The following is an 18,868-nucleotide window of genomic DNA, read 5'->3' on the forward strand; positions in this document are numbered from 1 at the left end:
CGTTTGCCATAACTGACAATGAGTCTTTCACCATTGGAGGAGTTTTGGCCCACTCTGCTTTGCAGAATTGTTTTAATTCAGCCACATTGTAGGGTTTTCCAGCATGAACGGCCTGTTTAAAGGATATGCCACAGTATTTCAAATGGATTTTGAATGAATGAACTTTGACTAGGCCTCACCAAAACATTACATTTTGTTTTTTAGCCATTTAGAGGTGGACTTGACTGTGTGTTTGGGATGATTGTCCTGCTGCATAACCCAAGTGTGCTTGAACTTAGAGTCAGAAACTGATGGACGGACATCTCCTTCAGGATTTTCTGGTAAAGGGCAGAATTTATGGTTCCATCAATAATGGCACGTCGTCCAGCCCCAGACCATCATACTACCACCACTTTGTGTGACTGTTGGTATAATGTTCTTTTTATGAAATGCTGTGTTAGATTTAAACCAGATGTAATGGGATGCACACCTTCCAAAAGTTCAACTTTTGTCTCATCAGTAGGGCAGTGGACGGTGTCAGTAGGGCAGTGGACGGTGTCAGTAGGGCAGTGGACGGTGTCAGTGGAGCAGTGGACAGTGTCAGTAGAGCAGTGGGCAGTGTCAGTAGAGCAGTGGGCGGTGTCAGTAGGGCAGTGGACAGTTTCAGTAGGGCAGTGGACAGTGTCAGTAGGGCAGTGGACAGTGTCAGTAGGGCAGTGGACGGTGTCAGTAGGGCAGTGGACAGTGTCAGTAGGGCAGTGGACGGTGTCAGTAGGGCAGTGGACGGTGTCAGTGGAGCAGTGGACAGTGTCAGTAGAGCAGTGGGCAGTGTCAGTAGAGCAGTGGGCGGTGTCAGTAGGGCAGTGGACAGTTTCAGTAGGGCAGTGGACAGTGTCAGTAGGGCAGTGGACAGTGTCAGTAGGGCAGTGGACGGTGTCAGTAGGGCAGTGGACAGTGTCAGTAGGGCAGTGGACGGTGTCAGTAGGGCAGTGGACGGTGTCAGTGGAGCAGTGGACAGTGTCAGTAGAGCAGTGGGCAGTGTCAGTAGAGCAGTGGGCGGTGTCAGTAGGGCAGTGGACAGTTTCAGTAGGGCAGTGGACAGTGTCAGTAGGGCAGTGGACAGTGTCAGTAGGGCAGTGGACGGTGTCAGTAGGGCAGTGGACAGTGTCAGTAGGGCAGTGGACAGTGTCAGTAGGGCAGTGGACGGTGTCAGTGGAGCAGTGGACAGTGTCAGTAGAGCAGTGGGCAGTGTCAGTAGAGCAGTGGGCGGTGTCAGTAGGGCAGTGGACAGTTTCAGTAGGGCAGTGGACAGTGTCAGTAGGGCAGTGGACAGTGTCAGTAGGGCAGTGGACAGTGTCAGTAGGGCAGTGGACAGTGTCAGTAGGGCAGTGGACAGTGTCAGTAGGGCAGTGGATGCTGTCCGTAGTTTTTATTTTTATTATTTTATCTTTTATTATTTTGTACAATATTTTAGGAGCCCAATTAGGGGGCTTTGCTGAAATATCAGGGGTTTAAAGAGGGGGAATCTGCTCCACACAGGGTGATTAAGGTGTTCCCATGCCCACCCTATATGCACACCTATGTTAGAAAACACACAGTGCACCAGGTGATTACAATGAACCAGACCCGCCTATTCAGAATCAGTCTACAAAGGAAACACAGCTCTTTCTTCAGAGCGACAAAAGTTAGGAACCGGCTACAATGTTTGTTAAAGCCCCTGCAATGTACATAGAGCTTTGTATCTTTCTCAAAAAAGCAGAGTTACTCTCTATGTCAGTTTGAGATTCCATTTACTAGCAGAGCCTTCCAACATTTGGGATCGTTGAGTTCTCCCCCTTCAGGCCGAGAACTTTGTCATTTAGGTTTTTTTTTTTTTTTCCTTTTTTTGAATTATTTTGTTTTTAATGAATAATAAATGCGGCAAAAGATGAAGCGATTAGCTGTGTATGAATCTGTTTATAAGAGAGGATAATGTTTGGTAATTTGTTTTAATTTTATCTAATATTTTCAATCTATTTACACTGGCGGTTGGCGTTCGTAACATCACAGATATATTTAGCCGCGCTTTTGTTTTTCCGTTAATAGAAAATGACTCAACCCATTCCAGGCCTAAGTATACGGCTGTTAAAACAAAGATCCTGCATTTAGGATCATAAAACGCTTTGCAAATTATAGCCCCAACCTAATCACTTAATGGTCCCTTTTAATGTAGAAAGTATTAAAAACAGATCCACACAGCGCGGTCTTATAGCTGACAGAGGCACGTAGCGGCCTGACACCAAGGGGAACGCTACCTATTCAACTAAGTGCATGTGTATGGTGGGTGACGGCAAGGCCTCTGATAGGGGGGAACCACCAGACCTCCTGTAGGGGGCCCGGCAATACAGGAGGGCCCAAACAGCACGGGGAATCGGTGTGGTCGGGCAGAGAGGCAATTACAGAAGGAAGACCTGTGCGGCTCCCTGCAGCAGCTGAAAGCCATTTTCTCCTCCTCCTGCCAGCTTTCAGCTGCTGCAGGGAGAGACACAGACACAGGGCATCATTCCTGTAATTGCTTCTCCGACACCGATCACCCTTCCTGTTCTACCTGCTTCTGATTCCCCTCCTGTGTGCCCCCCTTACACTGTGCCAATCCCCCTCCCGCAGCACTGCAGGCTTCCCTGTCCTGTAAAAAAATAAGAAATTGTAAAAAAAATAACCTTGAAACATTGTAATGAATCATTTTAAAAAATTGTAAAATAAAAAAAATTGTAAACATTTTTAACACTTTTCAAAAAAATTGCAATTTTTTTTTCTCTAAACGTAAACTAATAAAAAGGGCTAATTCACACAGGTTCTCTGTTATGTTTGCGTCCCCTAATAATGATTTTAGTGTATTTTTAGTGAAAATAATGTCTTGATATATGTGGGGGGCCCTGCCAGGTAGGCTGTACGGGGCCCTGTGATTTCTAACAGCAGCCCTGGGTGATGGCGTATCTTAAAGTGGACCTAGGAAATTTGCCCTGGTCTGCCCACCCCAAAGCACCTTGTCCCCATTGTTCCAAAAAAAAAAAAAAAACAATGTTGGGAGACCCCCAATACATACCTAGCCCTTTTGAGTCTGGTATGGATTTTAAGGGGAACCCCAGGCCAACATTAAAGAGAAAATGGCATGTGCCCCCTTCTGAACCCTACCAGGCCACATGCCCTCAACATGGTGCCCCAAAGCACCTTGTCCCCATGTTGATGAGGACAAGGGCCTCTTCCCGACAACCCTGGGTTGTGGTTGTGGTGATCTGTGGGCAGGGGGCTTATCGGAATCTAGAAGCCACCTTTAACAGACACAGTTTTTGACAGGTCCCTATATTAAAATTAAAAAAAAACAATGCCCCCCACGGTGTAGATCCATCATCAATCACGATGCCCGCCGCCACCCCCGGACCCGAAAAAGCAAAAAAAAAAAAAATTTGCTTTGCCCATGCCGAAGGTTTCCGCTGTCTGCCAGCTCTGCCATGTGACAGGTCTTAAATAGTTTAGGGGCGGGGCAGACGACATCACCTGGCAGCACTGCCCCCTTGTGACATTACCAACTGGTGCATGCCCCTTCCCTGCAGACCCCCAAAAGCACCGCCCAGGTTTGTGGGGAAGAGGCCCTTGCCCCCAAAAACATGGAGACAAGGTGCTTTGGGGCCCCAAAGCACCACCCCCCTATGTTGAGGGCATGTAGCCTGGTATGGTTCAGGAGGGGGCACACACCATTTTTTTTTTTTTTAATGTTGGCGTGGTGTTCCCCTTAGAATCCATACCAGACCTAAAAGGGCCTGGTATGGATTGGGGAGGGGGGACACTAAATAAACCAAAAAAAGACAGAAAATTATGAAAAAAAAATGTTTTTCTTTGTTTCTGTTATAACATTTTGCAAATAAATAAACGTTCTTCATCTTCATACATTAGGCCAACATGCTTTTTGCTACATTTAATTGGTGAAAATAACCCAAATAAGTGTTTGATATTTAGCCTGTATGAAAGTTATAGAGTCCATAAACTATGGGATATATCTGAAAATCGATCAACCCTGATGTACTGATTGAATTAATTTCTTGAGGCCCGAAAACTCCAGGACAGTATAGACACCCCTTCCCCCTCCCCCCAAATTACCCCTTTTTGGAAAGTAGACAGTCAAAAGGTATTTAGTAAGAGGTATATTGGGTTTTTTGAAGTTGCAATTCTTTGTCACAATTTTTTGGAAAATGAAGAAATAAAAAAATCATTTTTTTTTTTTTTACCATTTAAAAACATTTACATACTGGTACAAAATCATCATATAACTGGTGCAGCGGGGATCAGGGACACTGACTGGTGACAGTATGTAACAAAATCAAAATTAATATTTCTTTTCTTTTTTTTGTTAACATAGTAACATTGTACTACTCTGAGGAGGAAATCAAATATTTTTTTTAACACACTATAATTGCTTATAACAATTGTACAGTTATAAGCAACCATTTTTTTGTAATGAAGATTATTTATTTAGTGTTTACTATTGTATATAGATGTGATTGGCCACAGCTAATCAAATGGTACAGATGGGCTGTGATTGCCCTGTCTGTACCATGTGATCATTGTGACCAATCACAGAGCTCATCACAATAATACACAATTTAGGGCATGAATAAAAGCCTTTCATTGTGTACAATTGTCATGTGATCTGCTGTGATTGGCCATGGCGATCACATGGTACTGGAAGCTTTTTGGAAAGTAGACAGTCAAAAGGTATTTAGTAAGAGGTATATTGAGTTTTTTGAAGTTGCAATTCTTTGTCACAATTTTTTGGACAATGAAGAAATAAAATCGTATTTTTTTTTTTTTTTTTTTACACTTTAAAAACTTTAAGAAATTTTACATACTGTCACCAGTGCAGTACAGCATCATCATATAACTGGTGTGGCAAGGATTAGGAACACTGACTTGTAACAGTATAACAAAAAACAAAATTAATATTTGTGTTAATGTTTTTTTCTTTTTGTTACCATAGTAACATTGTACTACTCTGGGGAGGTGATCAGGATTTTTTTTTTTTTTTTTTAACACACTATGATCGCTTATAACAATTTTACAGTTATAAGCAACCATTTTTTTTTTATGAAGATTATGTATTCAGTGTTTACTATTATAGTTATCTGTGATTGGCCACAGCTAATCACATGGTACAGATGGACTGTGAGTGCCATGTCTGTACCTTGTGATTTCTGTGACCAATCACAGAGCTCATCACAATAGTACACAATTTAGGGCATGAATGGCATGGCATGGCATGGCCTTTTATATTGTGTACAATTGTCATGTGATCTGCTGTGATTGGCCACAGCAATCACATGGTACTGGCAGTGGGTCAGTACAGTGATCCGTCATCGGCTGTGTCCGGGACACAGCCGGTGACAGATCACGCCAGGGCACAGCTGGTGACATCCTCCCAGGATAACAGGGCTCCCAGTACGCCATCATATTACAACACGCCAGGCGGGAGGGGGTAAATTCTTATTTGTGTTTTGTTACTTTGTTACTTAATTTTCTCACTTACTTTGAAAATTGTAAAATTTTTAGGCTGACGAGGGGCACAAAAATAAGTCCAGGATAGCTAAAAGTGGCATTAAACCCAAAAGCAAACATTAATTATATTGCAGCCTACCAATTCATAGATGTGGTGGCTGCATTTGTTTTCTTTATTTAAGCTTCCTTTCCCTTATTTTCACCTGGTAATCTGGCCAGTAAGTCTGTTGTTTTTCAAAAGAACAAGCTGTCCCGCAGATGTAGCAGTTAGAGGGCTGAGACAAACCATTTGACAATGACAGGGGTGTTTCCTCTGCACATTTTTTAATTATGTAAAACCTTTATCCATTTAGGAAAATAAACTGTTTGCTGTATCTGCTTATAAAGTGTGGGTTGGAGTTCAGCTTCAATTTGTTTGTGTATCTAAATCTGCTAGTCCATCTAACACTGCCCTCCCCCAGACTAACAATGCTACTGTCCAAAGGTTCTCCCTGTGCTCTTTCATCCAGAGTGGGGGCTCTCTAATACAGAAGGTGTGTTACTGGACAGATCACCAGAGGGAGGGAAAAAGCCTTAAAAAAACAAAGCAAAAAAAAAACAAATGCAACCACCACATCTAATGATTGGCAAGCTGCAATATATAAAATGTTTCTTCTTTGGGTAATTACCACTTTCAATGTGCTTCTAGGGCCCTCAGGATTCATTTAAACCCCATTGTACCCTTAAAAACCAACAAACAACCCTTGCTTGGCCTTTCACATTATTTTCCTCATTTATGACCCAATTTCCTCCCGTGTCTCCATCACTGAAGCCATTGTAATCAATGCAGAGTCACTCACCATCATTTTCTCAAAGAGATCCATGATTTCCTTCTCTGAGAGATTCATCTTGCTTTCCTCCGGGATCGGGAACTCCGTTACTGCCGACAGCGAGTCTGTGGGGTGCTGGATGAGCGGTTTCTCCTTTTTCACGCCAGATTTCCTGAAACTGGTTAACCTGTCTCTCTACGAGTAAAAAAATAAATTAATATTAAAATAAAATTTGTGAAATTTATTTTAATAACAAAATCCTAATTCCAATGCTAACATTAGCCCTGACACTAACCCTAACCCTAACTCTGACACTAACCGTAACAATGACCCTAATAATAAATCTAACTCTGACACTAACTGTAACAATGACCCTAACAATAAATCTAACTCTGACACTAACTGTAACAATGACCCTACCAATAAATCTAACTCTGACACTAACTGTAACAATGACCCTAACAATAAATCTAACTCTGACACTAACTGTAACAATGACCCTAACAATAAATCTAACTCTGACACTAACCCTAACACTAACTCTGACACTAACCCTAACAATAACTCTGACACTAACTGTAACAATGACCCTAACAATAAATCTAACTCTGACACTAACCCTAACATTAACCTAAACTCTGACACTAACCATAACTCTAATACCAACCCTAACAATAACCCTAGCACTAAGCCTAACTGACACTAACCCTAACAATAACCCTAACACTAACCCTAACCCTAACGCTAACCCTAACACTAACCTTGATACCAACCCTAACAATAACTCTAACCCTAACACTAACCCTAACAATAATACCAACCCTTACACTAACCCTAACCTTAATACCAACCCTAACAATAACACTAACCCTAACAATAACACTAACCCTAACAATAATACCAACCCTAACACTAACCCCAACCTTAATACCAACCCTAACAATAACTCTAACCCTAACATTAACCCTAACAATAACCCTAACTCTGACACTAAAACTAACAATATCCCTAACTGTAATGCCAACCCTAACAATAACCTAAATGCTGACACTAACCCTAACAATAACCATAACTCTGACACTAACCCTAACCTTAATACCAACTCTAACAATAACTCTAACCCTAACCCTGACAATAACCCTACATCTGACAATAACCCTAACTTTGACACTAGCCCTAACACTAAACCTAACTCTGACAATAACCCTAACACTAAACCTAACTCTGACAATAACCCTAACACTAAACCTAACTCTGACAATAACCCTAACACTAAACCTAACTCTGATAATAACCCTAACCTTAAGCCTAACTCTGACAATAACCCTAACACTAACCCTAACTCAGACACTAATCCTACATCGGACAATAACCCTAACTCTGACACTAGCCCTAACACTAAACCTAACTCTGACAATAACCCTAACAATAACCCTAAACCGAACACTAAACCAAACTCTGAGAATAACCCCATACAATAACCGTAAACAAAAACCCTAATCACAATACCTTTAATCCCAACACTAACCCTAAACTTTTGTTTTCTAACAAAGCCAGCTGCCCCATGTCAACAGTTACATTGTGATCATGTAGCTTTGTTGGTAAACCAAGCCATGCCTGTGATCAACAAAGATACATTGATAAAAGTTGCCACTGTATGTAGGTGTTGTTTATCAATGTTTGTGTGTTGTAAAAAAAAAAAAAAAAAAAAATAAAACATTTAGAAACATTGAAAATAATAAAGGTTTGCCATTTGTTTACATCCAATATATTGCAAGATTACTAGTATTTATGAATAATAATAGGAATAATAATAATAATAATAATAATAATAATAATAATAATAATAATACATTATTATTATTGATATTTAATTGTTTTATTTAATGTGCAATTATTATTAGGACTACTATAATCATCATTAATAATTATTTTTATTATTACTAGTACTACAACAATTATTATTTCAGCATGAAAATAAACCTCCAGCTCTTTTATTTATTAATTTTTTCTTTTTTTTTTCTTTTCTTTCAGGATAATGAGATGGTAATCGTTCCCCGCTGAGAGAGAAAGACGGTCAGCTGTTGTTGTAAACACAGCAGACCATTGTTATCTCTGAAATGATCACAGAGCGCCTGTGTTCTCCTATATAGGATCACAGGTCTCTGTGTTAATTTCACAAGCCCACCCCCCTCACAGTTAGAAAACACTCCCCTAGATTCACAATTAACCCTTTGATCACCCCTAAGTTAACCCCCTTCCCTGACAGTGTCATTATTACAGTAACAGTGCATATGTATAGCACTGATTACTGTAGTAATGTCACTGGTCCCCCAAAAGTCTCAAAAATTTCAGCTAGGGGTCTGATCTGTCCGCCGCAATGTCGCAGTCCCACTAAAAATCGCAGATCGCCGCCATTACTAGTAAAAAAAAAAAAAAAAGACATAAATCTTTCCCCTAGTTTGTAGATGGGATAACTTTTGCTCAAACCAATCAAACTACGCTTATTGCAATTGTTTTCCTATATCACTCATTACAGTGTGATGTTTTTCTCTTTCTACTGTTTGATTAAATGGATGCGGGTATGGAACTGGCATTATTTTGGTTATTTGCAGCCTTATCTATTTTCCCATGTAGCAGAATACAAATTGGCCTAAAAGGATGAAAACATTTTATTTTTTTTGGGGAATGTTATATAGCAGAATGTGAAAAATATTGTTTGTTTTTTTTTTTTTTTTTGTTTTTGTTTTAGAATTATAGAATTTATAGCACAAAAAATAAAAATAAAAAAAATCGCACAGGTGATCAAATACCACCAAAAGAAAGCTCTATTTGTGGGGAAAAAAAGGACATCAATTTTTTTGGGTACAGCGTCAGACGACCGCAAAATTTTCCGTTAGAGTAACGCAGTGCTGAATCACAAAAAAAGGCCTGGTCATTAAGGGGGCAAATCCCTCTGGTCCAGAAGTGGGTAATAGAAATGTAGCGCTTTTTGCTTTCTGAGTCCTTCTGGTAAATGCCATTACAGCTATGTGGCCAGTCTGGGCCTGGCCCATTTTGCACATTAATCTTCTACATATCTATAGGTTTATCTCTTCAATAACTTTAAGACCGGAAGGATTTGCCCCCTTAATGACCAGGCCCTATTTTGGGATTCGGCACTGAGTTACTTTAAAGGATGATTGTGCAGTCGTGCGACGCTGTACCCAAATAAAATTGATGTCCTTTTTTTGCCACAACGGGAGCTTTCTTTTGGTTGTATTTGAACACCTGTGTGATTTTTATGTTTTTGCGCTATAAAAAAATAAATAAATAAATAAATATATATATATATATACATACATACATATACACACATATATATATATATATATATATATATATATATATATATATATATACATACATATATTTTTTTTTTATTACATTCTGCTATATGACATCCTCAAAAAAAAATTAAAAATCTAAAAATTTTTAACATTTTAGGCCAATTTGTTTTCTGCTACATATTTTTGGTAAAAAAGAAAAAAAAATCGCAATAAGCGTATTTTGATTGGTTTGCGCAAAAGTTATCGTGTCTACTAACTAAGGGAGAGATTTATGTCATTTTTATTGTTTTTTTTTTTTTTACTAGTAATGGCGGCGATCTTCCCACGCACGTCCGACGTAGGTCTAAGTCGGTTTGCACAAGAGAGCCACCCTGCCACAGTAAAAAGGCGGCGGGTTGTTGGGAAGTGGTTAAAATAAAACATTTTTTTCGCTATGTACATCGTTTAGAAAAAGCCTGACTCTGATCTCCTGTTTGGTCAACTCCATACAGAAAAATCCAAGTTACAGAGAGCAGAAAATGAAATCCAGAGGCTTGGGAACGAGGGTGGAATATTAAATTAGAACCAAAAAAACAGAAAAGAAAATAGAGCCAGGATTGAAAAATAACATCTAATTTTGCTCAGCGTAGCCCGGGTTCAGCTAGTTGTAAATATCTCTGAAATGGAATCGCGCTATAAACAGCTACAGTGTACCATTATCAGTAATGGGAAAAGAATAGGCTCATTAGAGTATAGAAGAGCTATATGACATGCTAATGATGTGATAATTAAGGTGTCAGAGTATAGCTAACAATCGGAGAGTGCCTATTCCTCGGCTGATGGCGTTGGGGGGTGAAACGTGCGCCCTTGATCTCTGACTTTCGTTGGCTTCGATGTTTATTCCCCCTGGAGATGCTGCTTTCTCTGCATGATTTTTAAAGGAGAGGAATCCCGATCGTTATATGAATTCTGCTATGAGCAGATGGGAAGTGGAGAGTGGCTACGGAGAATTATAGTCAATCCTAAATTTCAGATGCTGAGCTGATAACTTCGGAATAAATTTCATAGATTTGGGTGGCCAATTTGTAATCCAATTTTTAGTGTTCTTTTGGTGGTTTGGATTTCCAAAAGGCTTTGTGGAGGAGTAAGACCAAAGGTTGCCCTAAGAGCCGGTTCACACTGGGGCGACTTGTCAGGCGACCTGGTCGCCTGACAGGTCACCGTAGGTCGCCCGCCATACAGAAGCTATGGACCCATTCTAATAGGAGCGACACAAGTCGCTCCGACTTAGAAAAAGGGTCCGGAGCTTCTTTGGGGTGACCCGGAGCGACCTGCATAGACTTCAATGTTATGAAGTCCGTGCCGGCCGCTCTGAGCTCGCGGGGCGAGCAGCGCGCCGCGACCTGTGAGGTCGCCCGGCGAAGTAGCGTCGCCCCAGTGTGAACAGGGGCTTAAGGTGTCCACCTTGTATTTTAAAATTTACCTTTAATCTTAAAATACTAACAACTTACAAAGCTATCCACAACTTGGCCCCCAGCTACATCCTTAACCTAGTCTCAAAATATCAACTTAATCATTCTCTTTTTTCCTCCTAATACCTCCTGCTATCTAGCTCACTTATTACCTCCTTCCATGCTCACCTCCATGACTTCTCCCGAGCATCTCCTATCTTATGAAATTCCTTACTCCAATCTGTCCGACTATCTCCTACTCTGAAGAGAAGGGTTTTCAGAATAATATATATATATAGTTGACCACCAATGAGTTAAAGCGGAGTTCCACCCAAAAGTGGAACTTCCGCTTTAAATAGTCCTAACCCCCTGACATGCCACATTTGGCATGTCATTTTGGGGGGGGGGGGGGAGCGGGTACCTAGTTTTGACAGGTACCCGCTCCCACTTCCGCTCGGAGCGCCGTGGCGCCCTGAGCAGAAGTTCTCCTCTCTCCCTCCCTCCCTGCAATCTTCTGGGACATGTCAGAGGTCCCAGAAGATTGCCGGCCAATCACGACGCATAGCACAACTCACGCATGCGCAGTGCGTACCCGGCTGTGAAGCCGCAAACTGTCACAGCCGGGTTCCCACATCAGTGATGCCGGCGCCGCAGAGAGGGAGAAGACGGTGCATCGCTGGACCGTGGGACAGGTGAGTGTGCGGTTAGGCTGGAACTCGGCTTTAAGGTAACCACAGTGGCTTAGTAAAGCGGACCATACGCCAGTAGAATTTTGCTCAAAAATTTTCATTTTGAAAGCATTCCTTTAATTTTTTTAATAGTCAATGGGGTCAAATTGACTATTGTTTTTCACCATAGTGATGAGAAAATCTGAATATTACATATTTTTTTATTTCTTTTTATTATGAGCTCAGTATTTGGTCCAACAAGCTTGACGGCTTCCGGCAACCACTGACATCACCCGGCCCATTCACTTACGTGGCCAGGAACCCCCAGCCAAAACAGCAAATGGGCAGGGAATGGAGCGGGTTACATCATTACCTAAATATGGCAATATAGTCATATAATCCCATCAATGGTTAAGGAAGCAGTGGCTGCTGGCAACCACCGCATCCTTCACAGCCAAAAGGAAAATTGACCGCACTCAGGAATTGATGAAATAGAAAAGTGTTTTAATTCCTCATAAAAGATAAATACAGACAGTGCATAACAGGAACATGCAACAGGTTGACGCGTTTCACGATACAAAAGGTGTGGTTATGAGTAAGCGATCTTTTGTATCGTGAAACGCGTCAACCTGTTGCATGTTCCTGTTATGCACTGTCTGTATTTATCTTTTATGAGGAAAACACTTCTATTTCATCAATTCCTAAATGCGGTCAATTTTCCTTTGGCTGTGCAGTATCTGGATGACGGATCCGACTCGCACCGGAATGCTCTGTCTCACCTGAGCGGCTTTTCTTTATCAGCATCAACCACCGCATCCTTACCAAGCACTGACAGTATCCGGCCTGTTCATTCACATGGTCAGGAATCCTCGGCCATGTGGCCAATGGGTGGGGAAAGAAGCCTTACATCATTACCTAAATATGGCCATGTGGTCATATTTGAGCAATGCAGTCACCACTATCCATGCCTCTTCCATTATATAGCCGATGACTGTTTGGGTTGATGTAATTTGGCTAGTGTTACCGCTGGAGATCGGTCATGAGACGGATCATCCAATTTTTTTTTTTTTTTTGGGGGAGTCGGTGGTGGCATCATGATTGATAATGGATTTACAATGAGGGACATTTTGGGAAGATTTAAATTTTTTTTTAATAAGGTTTTTTTTTTTTTTGTAAATGGGTAGGGGTTATGTGTACCCCACAGTCTTTCATATGGGGAGGCTGTATCTAAGTGCCACCTTTCTAAAAAGGGAGGCTTCCAGGTTCTGATAAGCCCCCACCCACAGACCCCAACAGCCACTGGACAGGGGTTATGAGGAGGAGGTCCTTGGCCTCATCAACATGGTTCAAGTCACCCCCCCATGTTAAGAGCAGGAAGGGGGGAGCATGCGCTTGCCCTCCCTCACCTTTCCCGGTGATCCAGGCTGCACGTTCAGATTAAGGGTCAGGTATGGACATTTTTTTTCTTTACCCCCTTAAAATCCAAATAAGACTGAAAGGGTCAGGTATGTATTTTGGAGGGGATTCTATGTAATATTTATTTCTGTAGGACGTGCTATAGAAAAAATGACATTTACAAAGAAAAACAAAAATAATCGCCTCCACAAGTTCCTTAAAAAAAACATAGCAGAGCCTTGGAGGGGGTCTAAGTATTATTTTTTTAAACAACAAAAAGGCCAGCAATGGCAGCTGTCAAAGTAATTTGCGGGCAATTGTAAAACTTTTTGTAAATGTCAGTGCTGATGAAGCACTTTCTGCGTATCACAGAGATGTGCCCCATTCACAAGTGGAATTTTGACACCCTCCAGGCATGTTATTTAAAGGAATTTGACATTTTTAATGTTTCACTTTAACCACTTGTCGACCAACCACAGTATATTTACTGCGGCAGTCAGCCCCTCACAGGCAAAGCGACGTAGGATTACATCGCTAGCCTGTGAGGCTCTAGGGGGCGAGCTCGCGCCGCCGGAGGCGTGCTCCTGCCCCCGCTCGCTCCTGCAAATCCCCGCGCGTGTGACCGGCAGACCCGATGTCCGCCGATCACTCACGATCGTCCGGTGGAGAGGGAGAAAGGCAGGCGGCTGATGTAAACAAAGCCGCCTGTCATCCTGTGTAAGAACAGAGATCATACAGTCCTGCTATGTAGGATAGTATGTCTCGGTTGTTCCACCACTAGCCACGCCCCTTTACAGTTAGAAGCATGCCCCTAGGGACACACTTAACCCCTGGATGTCTAATAAAGTTAACCCCTTCCCTGCCAGTGTAATTTTTACAGTAACAGTGCATATGTATAGCACTGATTACTGTAGTAATGTCACTGGTAGCCCCAAAAGTGTCAAAAATGTCAGTGAAGGGTCCGATCTGTCCGCCGCAATGTCGCAGTCCCGCAAAAAAAAAAAAAAAAAAATCACAGATCGCCGCCATTACTCCTTAAAAAAAAAAAAAATGACAAAAATCTTTCCCTTAGTTAGTAAACGCAATAACTTTTGCGCAAACCAATCAAAATACGCTTATTGCGATTTTATTTACCAAACATATGTAGCAGAAAACAAATTGGCCTAAAATGTTAAAAAAATTTTGATTTTTACATTTTATTTTTTGGGGAATTTCATATAAAAAAATGTGAAAAATATTGTTATTTTTGCAAAATTTGCGCTCTTTTTTTGTTTATAGTGCAAAAAGAAAAAAAAAAAAAAAAAAAAAAAAAAATCGCACAGGTGGTCAAATACCACCAAAAGAAAGCTAGGTTTGTGGGAAAGAAAGGACGTCAATTTGGTTTAGGTACAGCGCCGCACGACCGGGCAATTGTCCGTTAAAGTCACGCAGTGCCGAATCGCAAAATAGGGCCTGGTCAGGAAGGGGGTAAAATCTTCCGGGGCTTAAGTGGTTAAGTATTTTAAAAAGAAAAAAAAAATCACTGCTTCTGGCCAAATGCAATAAAAAAATGTTTTTGCATTGGTAAATGTTACCTAGGGCAGTGTCCACAGGAAGTGCAATAATTTCTGAATAATATATATTGTTATTTTTTTGTAGCCCTGAAGAAGAGGGTAGTTTGTGGCCCCTGACATGCATTTGAATATTGCATAAAACATTTTAATGGTGCAAGAGATGGTAAGAAATGTGATCTTACTTTTATAGCTGACTTTAGCTGACCCTATACTAGAAGATTTTCAAATGGACATTTGTACAAAAAATTTGTAGGAAAATTCTCCCTACGGCCAATGACATTAAAAAAAAAAAAAAAAATGGGATTTTCGTACTTATCGTAAAAAAAACATTTCTCTGAGTTTATCAACGCACACAGCGCTCCATAAATCATAACAAGTGGATTATGTTGCCTCCTCGAGGGCCGTCCTCAGCTGGTATATAACCCTCCCTCTCTGCTCTAGGTAATCAGTTTAGTAGCAAGCAGTATTCGAAGTATCAGAAGTCCATAGAGGGGTGGGTGCTGTGTCCGTCGATGAACTCAGAGAAATGGACTTTACGGTAAGTACAAAAATCCAATTTTCTCTTTCGTTCATCGATGGACACAGCGCTCCATAAATCATAACTAGTGGGACGTCCAAAAGCAGTGCCAAAAGGAAAATGAGGGGTGGGGAAAATAACCCAAGACTAAATATAAGAGCCCTAACCAGGACTCAGGAGCCTAAACTGGGTAACAGGAGTCCCATCTGAAAAATAAAGGTTTAAAGAAAAAACACCCCTCAAGAGGAAACAGCCCCTCTTAAATAGTAGCCTGCAAAACTTTGCAGCCAAAAGAAGCATCTGCAGATGCCAAAGTATCTACCTTATAGAATTTTGTATGCACTGACCATCAAGTGGCCACCTTGCAAACTTGCAATATTGAAGCCTGATTACGGAGGGCCCAAGAAACATTTAGCGCCCCAATCGAATGCGCCGTGACAGGGAAAGGTAGAACCTAACCTTTAATGGAATAGGCCTGAGTCAGCATCTGTCTGATCCACCTGGAGATGGTAGCCGAAGTAGCAGCCAGCCCTTTCCTTAGTCCGTCCGTAACCACAAAAAGCGAGTCTGACCTCTGAAAAGACTCCGTATCTGCCGGGTACACCCGAATCGCACAAACTACATCCAAGGTATGCAAAGCAAATTGCTTGGGATGAGCCGGCCTGGGACACAAGGAAGGCAACACAATGTCCTCATTCAAATGGAAGTCAGAGACCACTTTGGGCAGGAATGATGGACCGGTACGATGAAGTTTATCCCTATGAACCACTAAAAAGGGACTGCAACAAAATAATGCAGCCAATTCCGATATCCTGCGGGCTGAGGTAATAGCCATCAAGAATGCCACCTTCTCATATAATGTAGGCAAGGGAAACTCCCAAATATTCCCAAATGAAGGTTTCTGGAGAACCCAAAGTACTAAATTTAAATCCCATGGCGGCAAGAGAGACCGTACAGGTGGAGCCACATGTTGTCAAACTCCCTGAATGAAGGTATGAACTAAAGGGGTCACTGAAAGCAGATTGCCAGGGCAGACAACTGGCCCTTGATGGTACTCAAGGCCAACTTCTGATCAACGCCCTGTTGAAGAAAGATTAAGATCTGAGCCACAGAAAAGGATAGAGGATGAGCGTCAATCAACTCAAAGCAAGAAATGTACTCTTTCCACGTATGATGGTATATCTTTCTGGAAGAAGACTTCCAATCCTCGCCTTCACCATAGTAGGGGTCACTGATCCAGACAGCCCTCTATCCCTAAGTACCTAACTTTAAATAGCTAAGTCATTAAAACCAGCGAGTGTACAGCAGGATGGTAGATCAGCCCTTGTGACAACTGGTCTTCTCTGAGAAGAAGCAACCAAGGGACGTTTACAGCCACCAGGATGATTGGAAGATCCTCGCTTTTGATTCCTCACAGGAACTGCGGAAGAAGCCTTAGCCGAGGAAGATACGGGCCTTACAGTGGCCCTTGGATGCCTGCGGCATGTGTCAGAGGACCTCGTGACCTCCTCACCAACAGCTGTATCCTCCCGTGGAGCCGAACCTGCTAAAGGAGCTGCATGTAAGACTGTACAAACAGAACTGACTTGAAGGTGGATACCACCAGACTCAGAACCTGTATGCAAAATGGAAGAGAGGACTATCTGCAGGACAGCAGCCTGTGAATAAAGGCCTGTGGTCCCTGAAGTTTGTGCAGAGGAAGGACCACCCTTGTCAGAAATAGAATCAGACCAGGGTAAATCAATTTCCTGGACAGGTTTAGGGGGGACCTTAGGGAGTTCAGACATCACCTGAACCTTTGCAGAAATTAAATCCCCACAAGGAGACCCAGGACCTAAAAAAAACCTGAAAAGGACAAGCTTTGTCCCCAGTTTTGGGTACCCCCAAAAGAAATTTCACGGATCTCCTTTACGCTTACCAAAGAGGTCCACGGGGCTGGAAACTAGCAAAGATGTCCCCCCACCCCAATAATGGGTGAGGGCAGACCCTCATGCTGTAAGAGTCCTGTCTGCTGGTCCGGGGAAGCTAGACCTAGGCTTACCAGGCCAAGGTTGCTGTGAACCTCCCAGAGATTTAAAAGATCTATTTCCCTTATTCTCCATCCCAGAAGCACAAAATAATTTTCTATGGGTTGAGAAGGAAGGCTTCTTCCCTATCCTTGACTGTGGCAGGAAGGTACTCCCCCCCCCCCCTCCCATGATACCCCTAATGTGGTAATCCGGGTAGCCCCAAACAAGATTTCCTAGAGGCTTGGTCTACAGACCAATTCTTAAGCCACAGCCTAATCACCACCGCTGAAACAGAAAGTTTGGACAACACAGGAGCTGTATCCAAAGCTGCATCCCAAATAAACTGCAGCCCATGGGAACAACTGGTCCGCTAAATCATCATAAGCAGCGGGAACCTGCTCACCCCCCAGGCCCTGGTACAAATCTTGGCCCATTCATTTAGTGTTTGAGACACCAGGGCTGAGGCAAAGACTGGCCGCAATGCCGAACTAGCCATAGTAAACATGCTGCGTGCCAAAGCCTCCACTTTCTTGTCAGAAGGGTCCTGAAAGGATAAGGATTCATCTACTGGGATCACGGTTGCTTTATTTAACCTGGAAACAGGAGGATCCACCACTGGCAGACTAGTCCATTTTTTTTAAAGTGACTCCTCAAAAGTCAAACGTTTGGGTACCACAGAGGGTAATTTTGGTTGTTCCCATTCTTTACAGGAAGACCTGTCAAAATAAGTCACATAAAGAAACACCTTTGGAGTACGATGTGACTTGTGCGTGCCAAACGACACAGCCACGTCCGTAGCTACATCAGCCGCATCCTCCATCTTTAAAGTCTCATGCACTGCAGTGATAAGTTCCTCCACCAGCAGTTTTTCATTCGCTGCTGTGACCATGGAGGACTCATCCTCACTATTGGAAGGATCAGGGGGTATGATATTAAGTACCCTTGGACAGTGCTCAGAATCAGATGAGACAGACTGAGCAGGGGAAGGAAGGGGAAGTTTCCTTCTGGGACTTTGCCCACACACCACTTCCACCTAGGACCCCAAGGACTGCAGGACCACCATGCAACAATGGGAAGCTGGGGTTCCGAGGGACCAGGGGGTCAGTGGGGGAGATGTGACCCTCAGGCTCCATAAGGAAAGGAAGACCTTGCAGTACAAAAACAAACTTTTGGCACCACTAAAGGATCCCCTCAAGGTTCAGGGTACCTATCAGCAGAGAGAGAGATAACAGGGACCCCAAAAGACTCACCCTACTGACCGGAGGAGTGCAGAGAATTCAAACCCAGCATAGTCATGGATGCCATCGCTGTTCATATGTCTCAGGCAACGGAAAGAGAAAACAAAGGAGGAAGAGGAGGAACTTCGGCATCCCCACGAGGCTTCATTTGTCTCCCAGACTAAGGGAAAAGGGCCTCCTTGACATCATTTGGCTACACAAACATGGCCGCCAACAGGAGACCAGCCAGACTAAGAGAAAATGGCCACCATCAGCTACAAACACTGAATTATGATGCCAGGATCTTTCCTGCACCCTCTGCAAGGGAGCCCCCACTGAATGTAGGACACACATTTAGGGGAGACTCTGCTGTGCGCTCTGCACCGGTCTCTGCACTGAAACCCCCCCTGCACTATACCCACACTGCAAACAG

The 18,868-nt window shown here is 42.5% G+C and overlaps 1 protein-coding gene across 1 annotated transcript in view; it reads right to left on the reverse strand.

Moving 5' to 3' along the window:
- The window catches only part of DIAPH2 (diaphanous related formin 2), a 1,824,032-nt gene that overhangs the window by 1,635,696 nt on the left and 169,468 nt on the right, over positions 1-18,868 (reverse strand). Inside the window, exon 3 of the mRNA XM_082263377.1 lies at positions 6,348-6,512. Within this exon, the coding sequence (XP_082119503.1) occupies positions 6,348-6,512 (165 nt within the window). The remainder of the gene's footprint in view (positions 1-6,347; positions 6,513-18,868) is intronic.

The sequence above is a fragment of the Pelophylax lessonae genome, assembly GCF_965119305.1.
Source record: "Pelophylax lessonae genome assembly, chromosome: 7".
Lineage (NCBI taxonomy): Eukaryota > Metazoa > Chordata > Amphibia > Anura > Ranidae > Pelophylax > Pelophylax lessonae.